This window comes from Pongo pygmaeus, chromosome 7, assembly GCF_028885625.2.
Source record: "Pongo pygmaeus isolate AG05252 chromosome 7, NHGRI_mPonPyg2-v2.0_pri, whole genome shotgun sequence".
In the NCBI taxonomy this organism is placed as follows: domain Eukaryota; kingdom Metazoa; phylum Chordata; class Mammalia; order Primates; family Hominidae; genus Pongo; species Pongo pygmaeus.
The window spans coordinates 110,978,489-110,996,830 of record NC_072380.2 but is presented as its reverse complement, the minus strand read 5'-3'; the positions used below and the strand labels follow the sequence as shown (position 1 = coordinate 110,996,830).

At 36.1% G+C, this 18,342-nt stretch overlaps 1 protein-coding gene across 1 annotated transcript in view; it reads left to right on the top strand.

Annotated features, from left to right (window-relative positions):
- The window catches only part of STK3 (serine/threonine kinase 3), a 356,889-nt gene that overhangs the window by 214,468 nt on the left and 124,079 nt on the right, over positions 1–18,342 (top strand). Inside the window, exons 7-8 of the mRNA XM_054499924.2 lie at positions 4,240–4,377; positions 13,016–13,141. Coding sequence (XP_054355899.1) covers positions 4,240–4,377; positions 13,016–13,141 — 264 coding nt within the window. The remainder of the gene's footprint in view (positions 1–4,239; positions 4,378–13,015; positions 13,142–18,342) is intronic.

Genomic DNA, 18,342 nt, shown 5'->3' with positions numbered 1-18,342 from the left:
TCTAAGTGTTTTACATGTATTAATCTGTTTAAAATTCAGAACAGCCCTAACATTCCCATATTAAGATGTGGGAACAGAGGCATAGAGTAGTTAAATAGGTCAGATAGTTGCTAATAATGGTGCTGTTATGTACCCAGTGCCGTCTAGAGCTGGTTCTCTTATTTGCTTTGTACTTCCAGAATACCAGCTGCACCCTCTCCCTTAATTTGGTTTCCAGGCTGGCACATTGGCCTTTCTTGGCCAGATTAATGATTGCTACTGGAGCTGGAGTGAATTGTGAGTTCATGTTCCCAATACTTTAACTCTGCTTACTGTGGAAACTTTATTATAGGAGAAAGGTTCACTTTAGATTTACTATTCTCTTCAAAATTTCTGTATATTTCATATTTGCTTTTGAGGGAGTGGTGATAAAAATTTAGATTCACATTTTTTTTCTTTTTTAGATGGAGTTTCCCTCTTGTTGCCCAGGCGGTAGTGCAATGGCGTGATCTTGGCTCGTTGTAACCTCCGTCTCCCAGGTTCAAGCAATTCTCCTGCCTCAGCCACCTGAGTAGCTGGGATTACAAGTGCCTGCCACCACGCCTGGCTAATTTTTGTTTTTTGGGAAAGACAGGGTTTCACCATATTGGCCAGGCTGGTCTCGAACTCCTGGCCTTAGGTGATCCACCTACCTCAGCCCCTCAAAGTGTTGGGATTACAGGCATGAGTCACCGCGCCCGGCCTAGATTCACATTTTTATATTAACATCTAAAAGGCCTTTTCCTGTCCTTCCCTCTTTTTCATCTTCTCCATCCCTTTTCTAACTAGCAATTTAATACTTGTTTAGTATAATTTTACCCTTCAATTGCTAGGCAGTTAGAGTGCCAGGGTTTTTTAATACCTGGTAAAGAGTGCCAGGGTCTTTTTATACCCAGTAAGGGACCTGATAAACATCCAGTTCAACCTCCTTACTTAGAAAAAAAACAAAATGATACGAAAGCCACACAGTCAGGTAGTGATTTAGAACTCAAGCCAGTTTTTCTGACTCGTGTCCAGTATTGGCCTCATCACATTGTACTGTTTGCTTTTATTTGTACTGTCTTTTATAAATTAATGTAATTACTTTATTTCCTTTCCAGAAATTATTTTTAAATTTTATTTAGCTTGTTACCTGTGTATTATGTTTGCTATCAGGAAACAGCTATATTTGTTTACTTCTTTGTAGTTTTATAGTGTTTTCTCATCCTTTATCTCATTTATTTGTTGTGAAGATAACCTTTTGCTCATATATCTGAGGTTCTTAAATAATAGCATGAATTTCTTTGTTATTCTGGCATGCCCATCACTTCTATACATTCACAGACTCAGCTGCTGTAGATTCAGACATGTGTTGACTCATTCCACTGAGATTATAAAGTTCAATTTTCATTGTAGTTTCTCATTTTCAGCCCTTTCCACATCTGCTGGGTACTCTTGCAGTCTAAGGCATGACATTTCAGGCATGAAGATAATTAGTTGTTTTGAAGCACCTAGATTTCTTGGCTTCTTAAACTGCTTGTGATCAGAGTAGTTCTTTTAGAAACATAATCAGAGGTTTGGTATGTAGTTAAGCAACACATTGTGTAGAAACAAACACAAGGATAATCATGTCATTTATTTTACTAACATTCTTCAATCAAAATGGTGTTAGAGATAAGATAAATTATATGGCTGTAATGTGTGTCCCTGTGATTTGGTTGGTGGCAAGGGAATGAATTGTTAATCTAAAGTGAGCCACTGATTGCCAGACTTTCTATAGAAGGGGCCTATTACCTAATCAACTCATATAAAACCTAGAGATTCTTAAGAGGATCCTCTGTGGTTCATTAATAGGTTAAATTAGTTAAATTAGTATAGTGAGGCTGGCAAGAAAATCTATTATTGATGATCTGACCTTAAAAAATGGAAATAAATGGCATAGTGGTTTTCCTGGAGACATTTTGGTGTAGATCATACACTAAGACTTATTTGTTTGGACTGTATGCTCGGTGTTCATGCTTGTTCAATGCATATTTGAGGGTAGAATGTGACATTTTAGGTTCACTTTATGAGAGTACTGGGTAAATAAGAGCTAGAGTTAAGCTTTTTATCCTTGGGTTTCTAATAGCTACTGCTAAGGTGAGCCTTATATGTTAAGATTATCTCAAGATAAGACTGCAACTCATTGCCTCAAAGTTCAAAGGAGAGCATTGGCTCAAGGACATAAATCATTGTGTTATCCACCAGTTTACAACAGAAGTGCAGATGAACAATATTTATCTAGACAATCTAGTATAATTTACCTGCAGTTTGAGGTCAGTCTATATAGGGGCTTATGTAAGTCCTTTGAACTGTTTTGCAGAGATGAGAGTTCAAATTTATTTTTATTCTCTAGTTGGAAGTAGCAGGTGGTTTTGTGTGCCTTTTCCAGCAGCTGCTTTTAACCCCATTTTACTCATTTTTTTAAAGCCTTATTAGGTTCTGCCTCCACTGTGGAGCTGTCTGAGATTAATTAGGTTATTTGCAGGCAGAAATTCATTGTCTGGCACTCTGTTGTTTGCTATTTGTTTCATATGTGGTTTTTTTTTTCTGCACAAGTTGACTGTGAGCTCTGGGGGTCTGAGATATGTATCCTATTTTAAAAACTGTAATAGCCGGGTTTATAAGATCTGATATTTAAAGGGACCATCACATAAAGTAGATAATTGAGCCAGGCTAGATAGAGCTCATGCAAAAGGAAGAACATATGTCCTAGTTTAAATGAGTCTAATTACAGCAGATTCATACCTTGTGGCAATGTGAGATTGATTTTGTCTGAACGAAATAGGTCCACTGGCACTATTTGGCCTGTGGCCCTTTGTTTTGGTACCCCTAAATTATAGCATTGTTCTGAACACACAAAAATGCTTTATAAATATTTGTTTGATTGAAAGATGTTTATTGTTTTGTAATACTGGCTACACTGCTTTTGAAAGACTATCATAGATGTAATATGTATAACATGACGTGAGGTATATAAAAATATTCTAATCTATTAAAGAATTTACCTTTTTTGAAAGAAGATGCATATACTGGTAAAAAGATTGACTCTTAATCTATAATCAACAGACTTGGATATTGAGTCTTTGCCGCTGTGTCCACAGAAAGTCCATTGGATCGCTTTCCAAGTTAGAAACCAATGATAATGCATTGTAGTAAATGGCTGCATATTCTGAGGGCATTCAAAAGAATGATATAGGGAATTATTAAAATACCTGAGTGCCTTGCAATTTAAGGTACCTATTTCTTATTTCTTGAATTCTGGAGTAATTTTTCATGCTTCCTTTTTTCACCTCTCCAAAACAATATTATTAGCATGTACTCTTGGTTCCTCCTTTGAAGTATCTCATGCTTCATTTCTTCCATTTCATTCCTGTAGATGCTATTCTAGTTCGAACATTTTATTACTCATCTTGGGACATCTACATTAACCCCCTGACTTGTATTTCATATTTAGAATGTCTTCAGGTTTTTGTTTTTGTTTTTTTAATCTACTTCTTGGGTCATAAACATACTCAGATTAAAAGCAAAAACACGCCAGGGTGACTATCTAGGAGGTGAGAGATGAGATGGACTCTTTTTATGGCTTTTGAATTTTGAGCTATCTGAATGTATTATCATTACCACTAAATTATAAGTACTGAATCATTAGTAATAAATTAAAGTAGTATATTACCTTTGAAATTTTTCATTTGAAATTTTGACTCATATTTAAAAAGAGAAAACTCTTGGCTCTATCAAGTATTATTTCAAATTATAGCAGTAATTTTACTTACATATTCTGGATTGCAAAAGCAAATTGGACTCCTACTACCCATTTTAAGCAGCAATGCTTATATAAAACTGAAACAAGAGGTAAATCTGGCATGTAGTAGCAAAATTTGGGACTATATCTGTTTAGAGAAAGTCCTTAGTGGGTCAGAAATGTAGTCTTCTTTAGAGACTGATAAAAAAAAGTAATAGGTAAAATAAAGAATGATGTGCTCAATGAGCTACAATTCAAATAGAGGAAATTTAATGGGAAATGATTACATTAGTAGCAGATGGACTGGCTTCCTGAATTTCAGTCTTACTGGAAATCCTAGAACAGCTTAAATTTGTTTTTCAAATTTAGAGTCTGATAAAAAGACAGATAAAGAGATTTGTTTATTTGATTGTGCTAGTGTGATTCTTACTGTCTTTTGGATATTTCATTTGTGCTAGGCTATTTTTATGATTCCCACAAATCCACCACCAACGTTCAGAAAGCCAGAACTTTGGTCCGATGATTTCACCGATTTTGTTAAAAAGTGTTTGGTGAAGAATCCTGAGCAGAGAGCTACTGCAACACAACTTTTACAGGTCAGTGCTTGTGCCTTGAAGGGAAGGATATTTTCTTCATACCTTTCAGCTTTCTGACATTGGCCAGAATTGCTGTGTGTTTCATAACTGATTTCTAAAGATGTAAACCTTCCCTCCCCTCCTGTTTGCTCTCTTCTTTTCTTTCCTCCCCTCTCATCCCCTCATTTCCCCCAGTGTCGTTTTAAAACAAAATTTCCAAGACATTCTCCTTTCAGAAGGGAATCTTTGTCTTCATAGTTACTGTTTCTCATGGTTTTTTTTCTTCTGTTCCTTGACTCAGCATTTATCCTTTGACTTTTTGCTCCACTATAAAATACGTAAGTACAAGATCCCTGGACTCCTTGAAGAGATTATCACGTTGTAAATATCAGTTACAGGATTATCTAAATGAAGAGCTTCAGAGTTTCAATTGTTTTTTGATAGAATAATTGTAAGTAGACTTTGTATCCAGAATGTCATTAGATTTTAAAATCTACCTTAAAATTTAATGCAAATAGAAATAATTTAATATTTATAATAGGTGTTTGTGAATCTTAATTTCCCCAACCGAATAGCCTTAGAACTTTCAGCTAATAAGTATGTCTCACATTAACAAAACTTGATATTTGCTAAATGGTTTCTATTGTTAAGTGACAAAAGGATGAAAAACATGGTTCTTGTGAAAAGGGACTTCCCTGTCTCTAAAAGAACCATTGGGTTAAAAGAACAAAAAAAGAAAAAAGGAAAAAAAGGTAACTTTCCAAAGTCCCATTTTCCCAAAAGGATGTGTTGAGGGGTATGGAAAACAGGCTCTTAAGTATAATGTTTATTGTTATGAAAGTGTAACTTGGTACTAGTCTCCATAGATGCCAGTACAGCAATATCTATTTAAAATAAAAATCCATATATTCTTTGATCCAACAATTGCACTTCTAGGAATTTATTCTACAGAAATATTTAACCATGTGTGAAATAACATATGTGTAAAAATATTCGTAGAACATTGAAATTGTAAAAGATTGGGAAGATCCTAAATATCTGTCAACAAGTTGGAAACAATTTAAAGTCCAAGAAGAAGAGTTATTGGAAAAATACACCTATGTACACACAACATTTATACATATCTTAATGCTTATAACGGAGTATCTCTGGAAAAATAAGCAAGAAACTGGCCTCCAGAGAAGGTAACTAACTATGGATGGGGCAGAACTGGGATGGAGACTTGCTTTTTGATGAATACTGTTTATGAGACTTTTGAGATTTGGGTTATATGCAAATACTACCTTTCAAAAATTAATGGTTAAGATGGTAAAATTTTATTTTTCCACAAAAATTCATTAAAACATTTATTTTGAAATGTCAATATTCATTTGAAATATATATGTATGTGTTATATATGTATATTATATGTGTGTGTGTATATATTTTATTTTATTTTTTATTTTTTTGAGATGGTGTCTTACTCTGTCACCCAGGCTAGAGTGCAGCGGCACCTGGCTCACTGCAACCTTTGCCTCTTGGTTTCAAGTGATTCTCGTGCCTCAGCCTCCCAAGTAGCTGGGATTACAGGTGTGTGCCACCATGCCTGGCTAATTTTTGTATTATTAGTAGAGACAGAGTTTCGCCATGTTGATCAGGCTGGTATCGAACTCCTGACCTCAAGTGATCCGCCTGCCTCAGCCTCCCAAAGTGCTGGGATTACAGACATGAGCCACTGTGCCCGGCCCATGTATTTTTTGAGATAGGGTCTCACTGTATTGCCCCAGCTGGAGTGCAGTGGCATGTTCTCGCTCACTGAAACCTCTACCTCCCGGGCTCCACCTCAGCCTTCTGAGTAGCTGGGACTACAGATACATGCCACCACATCCAACTAACTTTTGTCTGTTTCGTAGAGACAGGATTCGCCATGTTGCCCAGGCTAGTCTCGAACTCCTGGGCTCAAGTAATCTGCCCACTTTGGCCTCCCAAATTCCTGGGATTGTAGGCGTGAGCTATCTCGCCCTGCTGAAATATATATGTATTTTAAAGTAGTCCAAAGGGTACTACCTTTGGACTCCTAGTATCCAGTACTTAATACACACATATTGAAGTTAATATGTGTGTATTTAACCTAACAAACTTCTGATTTAAATTTTTTTTGGGGGGTAGGATAATTATCTTTGGCCTCCTTAGAGTCTTATTTGGCAGGAAGCCTAGAAACCATTCTGTCTCTTCAAGGAGTTTTGTATGTCTTATCTGTTATGATTTAAATTAGCTGTCCCCATCCTTTTTGGCACCAGGGACTGGTTTCATGGAAGACAGTTTTTCCATGGATGGTGAGCAGAGGTGGGATTGTTTCAGGATTAAACTGTCCTGCCTCAGATCATCAGGCATTAGTTAGATTCTCATAAGGAGCATGCAACTTGGATCCCTCACATGCGCAGGTCACAACAGGGTTTGTGCTCCTATTAGAATCTAATACCACTGCTGATCTGACAGTAGGCAGAGTTCAGGCTGTAATGCTCACTCACCTCCTGCTGTGCAGCCCAGTTTATAAAAGGCCAAGGCAGGTACCAGTCTGCAGCTGAAGGTTGGGGACCCCTGATTTAAATCATAGTTTAACTCTCAGTGGACAATCTTATTACCAAATTTTAGTTGTCATATATCTATAGCTTACATGTACAGATTATACCATATTCATTTCCAGTAAACAAAGAAACTATTTAAAAAGAAATTCCTGATGGATTTTAAAAATAGTGATTGATTTTCTATGACACAGATAGATTATTGTATAAATTTTTAAAAATCATAGAAGGGAAGGATCCTTTGAGATTATTAAATTGAAATTTTAGTAGTTTTTACAGATAAAGAAATTAAAACCCTGGAGGTGTTAAAGGACAAGATTCAATTTCAGTCTATTAGCACTGGAGTTCCTGATCTGAAGATGATCCTTATATCTGTTGGTGGGCAGCCTAGATTCTAAAGTCAGTAAGTGGCCAGGCACCGTGGCTCACGCTTGTAATCCCAGCACTTTGGGGGGCCGAGGCAGGCGGATCACTTGAGATCAGGAGTTCAAGACCAGCCTGGCCAACACAGCGAAACCCCGTCTATACGAAAAATACAAAAATTAGCCAGGCATGGTGGCACATGCCTGTAGTCCCAGCCATTTGGGAGGCTGAGGCAGGAGAATCACTTGAACCCGGGAGACAGGGATTACAGTGAGCCAAGATCGCACCACTGCACTCCAGCCTGGACAACAGAGTGAGACTCTGTCTCTAAATAAATAAATAAATAAAGTCAGTGAGCAATCTTCCGTGGTCTCTTCCCTTTGTGTCAAGTTGGAAAACAGAGGTACTTACAACGCAACTTCAAACAACTGCAAAGACAAAGACAGTGTCCTAGAGGAGTGTAGAGCAATAAGAAAGAAAGGACTCCTGTCGTACTCTAAACATTTTTGACAAACTAGTAGAAAGGTCACACACACACCCCAAAAACACACAAAAAACTGAGTTATATTCTTTGAGAAATGAAAGACAAAAATGTTAAAAAAATTACAATGCAATGTAGAAGTTACATTCATGATGTACAGCCTATATGATTAAGAAATGTAAAGTAGAAGAATGGATACGGTAATCACAGATACCTCATACAGAAGAAACAGATCATTTTAGGGAGGAGAAATGGTATGAACAATATGAACAAAGACACAAAAATGGGAGATGTATTTTAGAACACCGTAAGATCTGCTTAGCCAGAACAGAAACACCAGTTAGAGAAATGGTGTCTGAGTTTAGATACAGACAACAGTGAAGCAAGAAGGGCATTCTGATGCCTAGGATGAGATGCCTCAATTTTGTCTGAGAGCCACTTACATACGTAAACAAGAGAATGTAAGAAAAGAATGTCTTTGATAGCATAATATTGCAACAAAGTATAGAAATAGAATGAGGAGGCACTGTAATAATACAGGTGTGAACTGTTAAGGACCTGAGTTTAAAAAAATAGTTGCCAAAATAGATAGTAAATGTGATGAAAGAATGAGAAGGATTTAGTGACTGATTATGTATTAACAGAAGTGAGAGAAGACCAACACTACAGAAACTAGAAACCAGTGGAATTATATTCCTTTAACAAAGTATAGAAATTTCAAACTACATTGTACTTTATCTTCTCAGGGGAATGTATAAACTACCCTTCTAAACTGCAGTTATTTTTAAGAAAAGCCAATATACTTATCTGGTTCGTCCAATTTACCACAACCCTGCTTTTATGCAATTCATTGTGAATTCACTATAGCGTTATGCTACAGTTAGTCTATAGAGCTTAACATTCTTAATCTCAAAATCTCAGTATGTCCAATTTCATTTGTACTCATGCTTTCCCTACATAACTACAGCAGACATGGTTTTGATCAACAAAGAGGAACTGGCTAATAAAGTTAAAAGGGTACATGAAGAGCAAGACCGTATTATTTGAGTATTCTTGAGTCAGAAGAGAAGTTTTATCAGAGAAATTGCCAAGTTTTTAAGTACAAGTGCTCCTTAACTTACAGTGGAGTTAGGTCCTGATAAACCCCAATGAAGGTTTAAATTATTTTAAGTCAAAAACGTGTTAAAATACACCTATCCTAGCTTAGCCTAGCCTACCAAAAATGTGCCCAGAACACATACATTAGTGTAGTTGAGTGTTTTGTAGACACAATTGAATGTGAAAACACAAAACACAATATCCAAAAAATGCTGACAACACAGTACACTATAGAATATTGGTTAATTACCCTCATGATCGCATAGCTTACTGGGAGCTGGGACTTATTAATACCTCCATACTCAGCATCAGAAGAGAGTATTGTACCACATATTACTAGCCTGGGAAAATATCAAATATCAAAATTCCAAGTATGGTTTCTACTGAATGCATATCACTTTCGCAGCATTGTAAAGTTGAAAAATCCTAAATTGAACCTTTGTAAGTCAGGGACTATCTGTATATTTTTAAAGGCATTTTAAGATTAGCAGGTGGTAAAATTAAAACTGCAAAGCAACGTAAAAAAGAATGCAGAAAAAACAAGATGGCAAATGTAAAACATTTATGATAGAATATTATGATAAAACATTTATGTTTTACATAACGTAAAACAATTGTGATAAAATGGCATTAGCATATAATTATATACTAACATAAGTGGTTAATTTTTTTATTAAATAATATTTAGTTAAGTACTAAATGGTTCACTTAGTTCATAAGATAAATGCAACTCCATGCTTTCTACATGAGATAAACTTACAAACTTACATAAAATCCAACTCATGTTTCTATATGAGGCATACTTAAAAGAATTTGGGTTAAAAGTTAAAAACAGGCAATGAAATTTTAATAAAATATAAAAAGATACTATGAATAACATGATCAAAAAAGCAAAATTGACAGCAGAAATCAGTAAATGAGGATGGAGTCACTTAATATTGATAAAGAACATAATATAAAGGAAGATATAGTTATAAACTTGATATATTAATATAGCATTGTATGTTACGAATTAAAGACATAAGAGGTTGCTCTAAATAAATAAATTGGGATATTTTGATATTCCGTTTTCAGTCACTGAGAAACCATATAGGCAAAAAATAAACATCATCTGAATTATATAGTGATTGATTTAATAGAAAAATCAAATTTTATGTTTAATAAACAAATTACATCTTTTTGTTAAATGCTTAGAAAAGTATATGACGCCAGTATGAGACAGAATAATGAAACAGAATTAAATGCCCAGAAATGGTATATAATATACAAAGGAAACTAGCATATTATAAAGATAGCATTTCTAATCAGTGAGGGAAAAACAAAGTAAAAATGGTGCTGAGATAACTGCCTGCCTTTAGGGGGTGTTGGGAGGATTAACTTAGATCGTCACCACAGAAACACCAAAGTAATTTCCAGATAGATTAAGGTCTTAAATGTTAAAAAAAACTAAAACAAAAAATGGAAATAGGAAAGAACTAAGGGTTAATATAGGAGAATATTTATATATTCATTCCGGTGCAATAAAACAAAAGAAAAACGGATGATTTGAATACATATAACTTAAAAAATGCATGAATGGCAAAAAACGGAAACTAAAAAAATATATATAATATTTATGTCAGACAAGGGGCTGATTATATGAAGGGTTTTGTAAAGTATTTCAACAAGAAAAAGATGAATGTACCAGATTCTAAAAGGCAGTAAAGTTTTCCTATTTCTAAATGTGTCTAAAATAAAAATTAAAGAGCGTGAGGATTCTTAAACCACCTGAAGTAATGAGAAGACAGAAATTACTGCAGATCAACCCATCACATTCTTGATGATGTATTTTAAAAATTAAGACTGCTTGAAAAGTTTATTCTTTTAAAATCTGAAATATTTCCTCTTAAATTTTGTTCATGTTCTGAATTATCAATTTCTAAACTGATAGAGTTCAAAATTAATGATTTATACAAAAACACTTCAGATAAAACAAGTGCTTAAAGTGAGTTGAAGAAGAGATTTCTGCTGCTGGACAGATTGAGTAACGATATTTTTCTCTATACTTCCTCATTAAAGTACAGGTAAAACCGTGGACATAGTAAGTATATAAAACAAACATAAAAAGACTCTAAAAGGTGGAAAGAAGGCAATAGACTGCTAGAGATGGTGGGACCCAAGGAAAGACATAGCTGTGAGTTCCCTGGGGTTTCTTTTTACCTCATTTATCCCACACTAGGTAGTGGAGAAGCCAACAACCCAGAAACAACATTGGACACAAACTAAAAATAAAAACCTGCTCTTTCAAGCAGAAGGACGGAGAAATGGACAGCCTAGTAAGACAGAAAACTTTCAGACGATAACCGTTCTACTCTAGCCAAACACCACCAAGAAAACTATGGCCTACCCCGGTCACCAGCAAAGGCTAAATGGAGAACCTAGACGTCTATCCTTTTGAGGCTGTCCAGTCCTTCTGAGGTGGTGTCAGAGAAGACTGAGTGTCATGCTAAGGCATTTGTCTCCACAAGGCAGTGTAGAAAGTATCCCCTCCCTAAGTGGGGAGTGCCAGTGAAGGCCATGTGGGAGCCTAGACTTATACTCCTACCAGGCAGTAATAAGAACCCAACAACCTCCCTGTTGGAGTGGGGTCAGAGGCAGTCTGGTGAAGGGTCAGGACTTTCACCACCAATCAGCTAAAATGAGACTACTCCCCACAGTACCAGTATAGGACTCTGGGAGAACCTGACCTCTCACCCTTATCCATTAGTAACAAGGAGCCCTCCATAGCCCAGGCCAGGAAGTGGAACACAGTATTTGCCCCTGCATTCACTTAGTCTCATATAACCACCTGAATGGGTTAAGTTGAGAAATGTAGGATCCAGCTGGGCAATTGTCAGTCCAACCACAACTCTGTTTTTGGTGTATGACCAGGAGTCTCTACCACAGATATGTTAATAGGACTTAATTTATCTGGTAAGATTAATCTATAACTGTTCTAAAATAATTTATTGGTTCTTTACAATTGATTTTAGTATTTCTGTACTCTGAAAAAGTTCGTTCTTATAGTTGTCCCAAATGATATGTTTGCCATTTTAAAGCCTCTTTCAAGTATCTATTTCTTCTTCAGCACAATTTTTTTTGTCTTTAAATGTATTTTTGTGTTCTATTGATGTTTATTAAAATAACTCAGGGCTGGGTGCAGTGGCTCATGCCTGTATTCCCAGCACTTAGGAAGGCTGAGGTGGGAGGATCACTTGAGCCCAGGAGGTCGAGACTATAGTGAGCCATGATTGCACCACTGTGCTCACATCTGGGCAACAGAGCAAGCCCCTGTCTCAAACAAACAAATAAACAAATAACTCACTCACTCACTCACTCAGGTCCCTTTTACCTATGCTATCTACTGACATATAACTATGAAAATTACTGAAACTGATTGCTGCCCCAAATTTAGGTTATCTGTCCGAAATTATAACCTTTCACTCTACTTTCTCTCATGTCCCTCCTTCTCGATAAAAAGAAATTCAAAACCTAGGTCTATTCTGATAGTTTTCCTTCTCTTTGTCAGAATGGTAGAGAGCTTAGCTATTTTAGCTAGATCAGGGTGATATTTTTTAAAAAGTCACAAGTTATTTTATATATAGTAAAGAAATTAGGCAACATTCATTTTCTGAAAAAATATTTTTGTCTTCGTTAAATTACTTAAGATACAATAAAATAGAAAATATGTTAAAGAAGTAACAAAATAGTTGCTCTCCTTTTGGCCACTGATTTTGGCTGTCAACTTATTAAGATTAATTAAATTCCGTAGCTCAGTACCAAAATAAGTTTATTTTTATGTGTAATATAATCTGTAATCGTATTTTTAACTTAATCTTTTTTACTCCTAATGTACACTTCTTTTGGACAATTAGATCTTTAAGGATAATATAGTTTTATTAACAGGGTTGCATTTTTGTATGTGTGCTTTAAGTTTGTTTTTTTTTTTTTTAAACAAGCCCCAAAGCAAATTCTTTATTTCTAGGCAGTGGCCATACTCTCTTTTCTTAACCTATACATTTAATTCTAGATGAAAAAACAATCATTGAAGCCTGTGATCCTGGTTAACATTTACATGTTGTTTTAACATTTGAAAAATCTTTTGAATTTATACCATTGAATTTTACTTTTTTAGCATCCTTTTATCAAGAATGCAAAACCTGTATCAATATTAAGAGACCTGATCACAGAAGCTATGGAGATCAAAGCTAAAAGACATGAGGAACAGCAACGAGAATTGGAAGAGGAAGAAGAAAATTCGGTTTGTAATTATCTTCAAAAAGTTGATTTTTTTCTTCTTAGTTTTTCGTCTATAATTGTGTTTCTTTAAATATATTAAAAGCACTTACTGTTTTACTATACAAGTAAGATGTTTTTTCATTGAATCTCAAAATATATTTGGTTTGCATATGTTTGCTATCTTTTTCTGATATCTTAAGAATTAGTGATTAGTGGAATGTAATGTTGATAGGATGAACTTGCACAGTACCTAGTATCTAGTTGATACTAACTCTGGGTTTGTTAAATAAATATTGTCTTGAATTTGTACAGTTTTGTGTCATATCTTCTGGGATTTTCTTTTAACTGGTCACCAGCTATGCTGTAGATAAAGCGTACCATAGCAGAACAGGAGTTGCAGGTGGGACATAAAAAGGCCTAGCATATTAAACTAGCCATTGGTTCCTTTTACTTTATGTTGATGTTACTACATTTAAATAACGAAATAAAATAATTGTATTTATTTACCACATTTTGTAGTGTCTAATACTTTTTTTTTTGAAACAGAGTCTCTCTGTGTTACCTGGGCTGGAGTACAGTGGCACAATCTTGGCTCACTGCAACCTCCACCTCCTGGGTTCAAGCGATTCTCCTGCCTCAGCCTCATGACTATCTGGGACTACAGGCGCACACTACCATGCCTGGCTAATTTTTGTATTTTTAATAGAGATGGGGTTTCACCATTTTGGCCAGGCTGGTCTCAAACTCCTGACCTCAAGTAATCTCCCCACCTCAACTTCCCATAATGCTGGGATTACAGGTGTGAGCCACTGCACCTGGCTTATAGTGTCTAATGCTTCTATACCTTGCTAATTATTTTTTGCCTTTGTGTTTCAAGTTAATATTTTTTTCTGGATACAGATATAGAGGAGAATAACCTTTGGTATTCAAATAGTCATAAAATCTGAAAACACATGTATTATTTTATGTTTTACTGATTGAAAATGTATTTTGTAACAGTATGTTCTCCCATAAAAGTTCATTTAAAAAATCTTACAGTTTCTGTATACAAATGGAATTATTTTGCCAAATTAAATTCAGTTTTAATTTCAGAGGCTGGTTATCCAATTGGGAATTCTTTTGAAATTCTTTTACTCTTTTTACCAATTATTAAACCTTTTATCACATGGTAGCCCAGGACAAGGAGAAATGTGCATCTTTGTAGAGCTGATTTATAATCATGTTCTTTAGATATGCAGCTACATGAGTTATTTATTTGGCCGTTGTCATGGACTACCTAGTGAGGAGATACTTGAAGCCTGTATTCCAGACTTAAAATCTTTCACCAATGAATTTATTACTTAGAATTTTAAATAGTGTCTTCAGAAGGTATTTTTTTCAGGTTTGTCATTGTGCATTAATTCTCCAAAGATGAGTAGGTGATATGGGAGATGTAAAGACCCTTGGTTCTTGCTCTCAGGGGGTTTCATATTTCCTATCCTGGATTCCTGTGTGATGATAGATACATTTAGTTTCAGATTTCTCTCCAGTTAATGTTTTTAAATGTTAAATTTTTGTAGTTGTTTCTTGTGGTTTCAAAGGCACTTTATCATATATTACCAGTTTTTACTACTTTTTAAGACTTTGTTATAGTCATTTTGGTTTCTTTCTGCCCCTTTGGGGATCTCTTTCTTCACTATTTTTCTTTCCTTTGCTGAGCTTAAGTCACACTAGTCTTTCAGAGTTTTAATTTTTTTTTTTAAATGCTTAAGATCTTTCCTTACTCAGGGCCTTTGCATGTGCTATACCCTGTACTTGAAACACTCTTTTCCTTAGGACTCTTGGAGTGGCTAGGTTCTTTTCTTTTGAGTCTCAGCTTTAAATATCATGTACCCCCAAAACATAGCACCTTAAAACAACACACATTTATTATCATGGTATTTGTAGATTGCTATTTCAGGAGGGTCTTAGTTAGGTGATTCATTCTCAGGGTTTCTTATGAGATTGCAGTCTAAGTGTTCGTCAGAGCTGCAGTCATCTGAAGGCTTGACGAGGGCTGGAGGATTCACTTCCAGGATGGCTCATTCAGGGGCTCTCAGAGTGTGTGGTCCAAGAGAGAGAACAAAGAGGACCTCTCACTGTCTTTTATGTTGTAGTCTCAGGAGTTAAATACTGTTACTTCTGCCACATTCTATTTATTTATTTTTATTTTATTTTATTTTTGAGACCGAGTCTCGTTCTGTTGCCGAGGCTGGATTGCAGTGGCGTGATCTTGGCTTACTGCAACCTCCACCTCCTGGGTTCAAGCAATTCTCCTGCCTCAGCCTCCTGAGTAGCTGGGACTGCAGACTCATGCCACTATACCCGGCTAATTTTTGTATTTTTAGTAGAGACCGGGTTTCATCATATTGGTCAGGCTAGTCTTGAACTCCTGACTTTGGGTGATCCACCCACCTCGGCCTCCCAAAGTGCTGGGATTACAGGCATGAGCCACTGCGCCCGGTCCATTCTAGTTTTTAAAAGCAAGTGAGTGGTGGAGCAAGGAGCTCCAAGAATCAGTTACCTCCACAGAAGCAACTATGTTAAACTGGAAAAAACTGACAAATCAACTTTTGCATAACTCTGGAATCTGATAGAAAACTTACAGCATCCGGGGGAGTGCCAAATTTTGATAAGCAAGCATTATGACATTTTTGCTTATATATCTAGTATCCTTTATTTTCTAGCTCAGCAGCAGCTATAGGGCCAGCAACCCATATTCCCAGTGTAGCTCACTGGTGCCAGGAAGGGGACAATAAGGTCCTTGTTCTGAAAATAATTGTAGTTTTCCATTTTGACCTGTCTTGTGGTTCCCTGAGGGACTTGTGCAGATACCTTTGTTTCAGCCCCCCATGAGCTAGAGCAACTTCCTGGTTGGTATCTGTCAACCATCTAAATCTGCTAGAGCTAGTAAATAAATTTGGCAAAGTTTCAGGGTACAGCATCAACCACAAAACTCAATTGTATTTCTAGGCACCAGCAATGAAAAATGTAAAAAGGAAATTAAGTAAACAATGCCATTTATAATAGCATCCAAAAGAATGAAATACCTAAGGAATAAATTTAACCAAGGAGGTAAAAAACTTGTACAGTGAAAAGTACAAAACATTGCTAAAAGACCTAAATCAATAGAAAGACATCTTGTATTCAGAGATTAGAAGACATCATATTGTGAAGATGGCAGTACTCCTCAAATCAATTCACAGATTTGAAAAATCCATTTCCAAATTTCAGGTCATTTTTTGCAGAAGAGGAAAAGTCAGTTCTCAAATTCATATGGAATTACAGGGGGCCCCAAATAGCCAAAACATATCAAAAAAGAAGAACCACGTTAGAAGACTCACACTTCTGTTTTCAAAACTTAATATGAAACTGCAGTGATCAAATCAGTGTAGTACTAGCATAAGGATAGGTATGTAGACCAAGGGAATAGAATAGAAAGTGTGGAAATAAACCCATAAATCTATGGCCAACTGATTTTTAACAGAGTTGCTAAGACCATTTAATGGGAAAAGAACAATCTCTTCAACAAATGGTACTGGGGCAGCTGGATAGCCACATATAAAAGAATGAAGTTAGACCCCTATGTTTTATCAACTACAGCAGCCTTTTAGTATAAGATCTGATTGGCTGGATCAACACCCTACATGTAAGAGCTAAAACTTTAAAACTCTTATAAGAAAACATAAGGTTATTCTTCATGACTTTGGATTTGTCAGTGAATTCTTAGAGAATGATACTAAAGCAGAAATAACAAAAAAAACTGAACTTCATCAAAATTAAACATTTTTGTGCATAAGAGAATAAATTATCAAGTGAAAAGACAGCCTGTAGAATGAGAGAAAATATTTACAAATTATGCTTCTGATAAGGGTCTAGCATCCAAAATGTATAGAAGCTGGGTGCAGTGGCTCATGCCTGTAATACCAGCACTTTGGGAGGCTGAGACGGGTGGATCGCCCGAGCCCAGGAATTCAAGACCAGCCTGGGCAACATAATGAGACCCCATCTGTTTAAAAGAAAAAAAAAATGCAAACTGTATAGAGAACTCTTACAACTTACAATTGAATTATAGGCAAATTGTTGGTTACCAGAGACCAGGACAGGGCCCGGTTGTGGTGGGCAGGGGGTGGGAAAGAAGGAAGGATGGAGAGCGACTCCTTAATGGGTACAGTGTTTTCTTTTGAGGTGATGAAAATGCCATGATACTAGATAGAGGAGATGGTTGCACATTGTGAATGTACTAAGTGCCACTGATTTGTATACTTTAAAATGGTTAATTTTTTGTATATGAAGTTCACCTCAATTAAAAAAAAAAAAAAAGTCACTAGGTCTGGCCTGCACTCAAGGCAATAGGAATGAGGCTCCACCTTTTGAGGGGAGAATTGCCAAAGAATTTATGGTTATGTTTTAAAACTGGCTCACACTATCCTCTGGCCACACATTATTTACATTCCCTGCCCATGCAAAATACACGCACTATCCCATCTACCCCAAGTATTATTTCTTTACAATATCAGCTCAAAATCTAGAATGTCATCTTCTAAATTACATTCGGATAGAGATAATGTTCCTTGGGTCCAGTTCCTCTCAATCTGAAGACCTATAAACAAAAGAGATATTTCTTACCTCACCCCCACCGCCCCGAATAGCCAATGTACAGTGGTGGGTCAGGCATAAAATTATATCATTATGGGTAGTTCTGTTTAAAAGAAGGGAAGACAGGAAGTGCACATGAGTCACTATTCCATAGCAGTTTTGGAATCCAGCCAAGCAAATGTTAGAAGTTTTTTTATTAAAACTAAGTTCTATTCCTACCTCAGGATAGTTTTTCATGGCTCCTTTCTGTGTTCTCTGAGTTTTTTGCTCTGCCCACTGAGTTCTTCCTTTTTCATGGAAGGTAGCCTGTGTGTTGAGCTAGACAGTTTTCTCAGCCTGCTTCCTGTGGTTAGAAATTTTGGAGTCCAAAGCCCTCTTTTCATTTCGTGCATCTCTGTGCTATGCAGTCAATGCTGGTAGTGTTTCTGCCAAAAACACTTCGTGGGTCTCCTATAAATCTCATTGCATCTTACTGCATTAGAATAATCTATACTCATACATTTTGTTGAGATAATTGTTTCCCTAATTTTGGCCTCTTGATGAGATTGTGCAGGGACAATGCCTTTAAGCTTCTTAGAAGCCCTGTTGAGGAACTGCATGGATCTG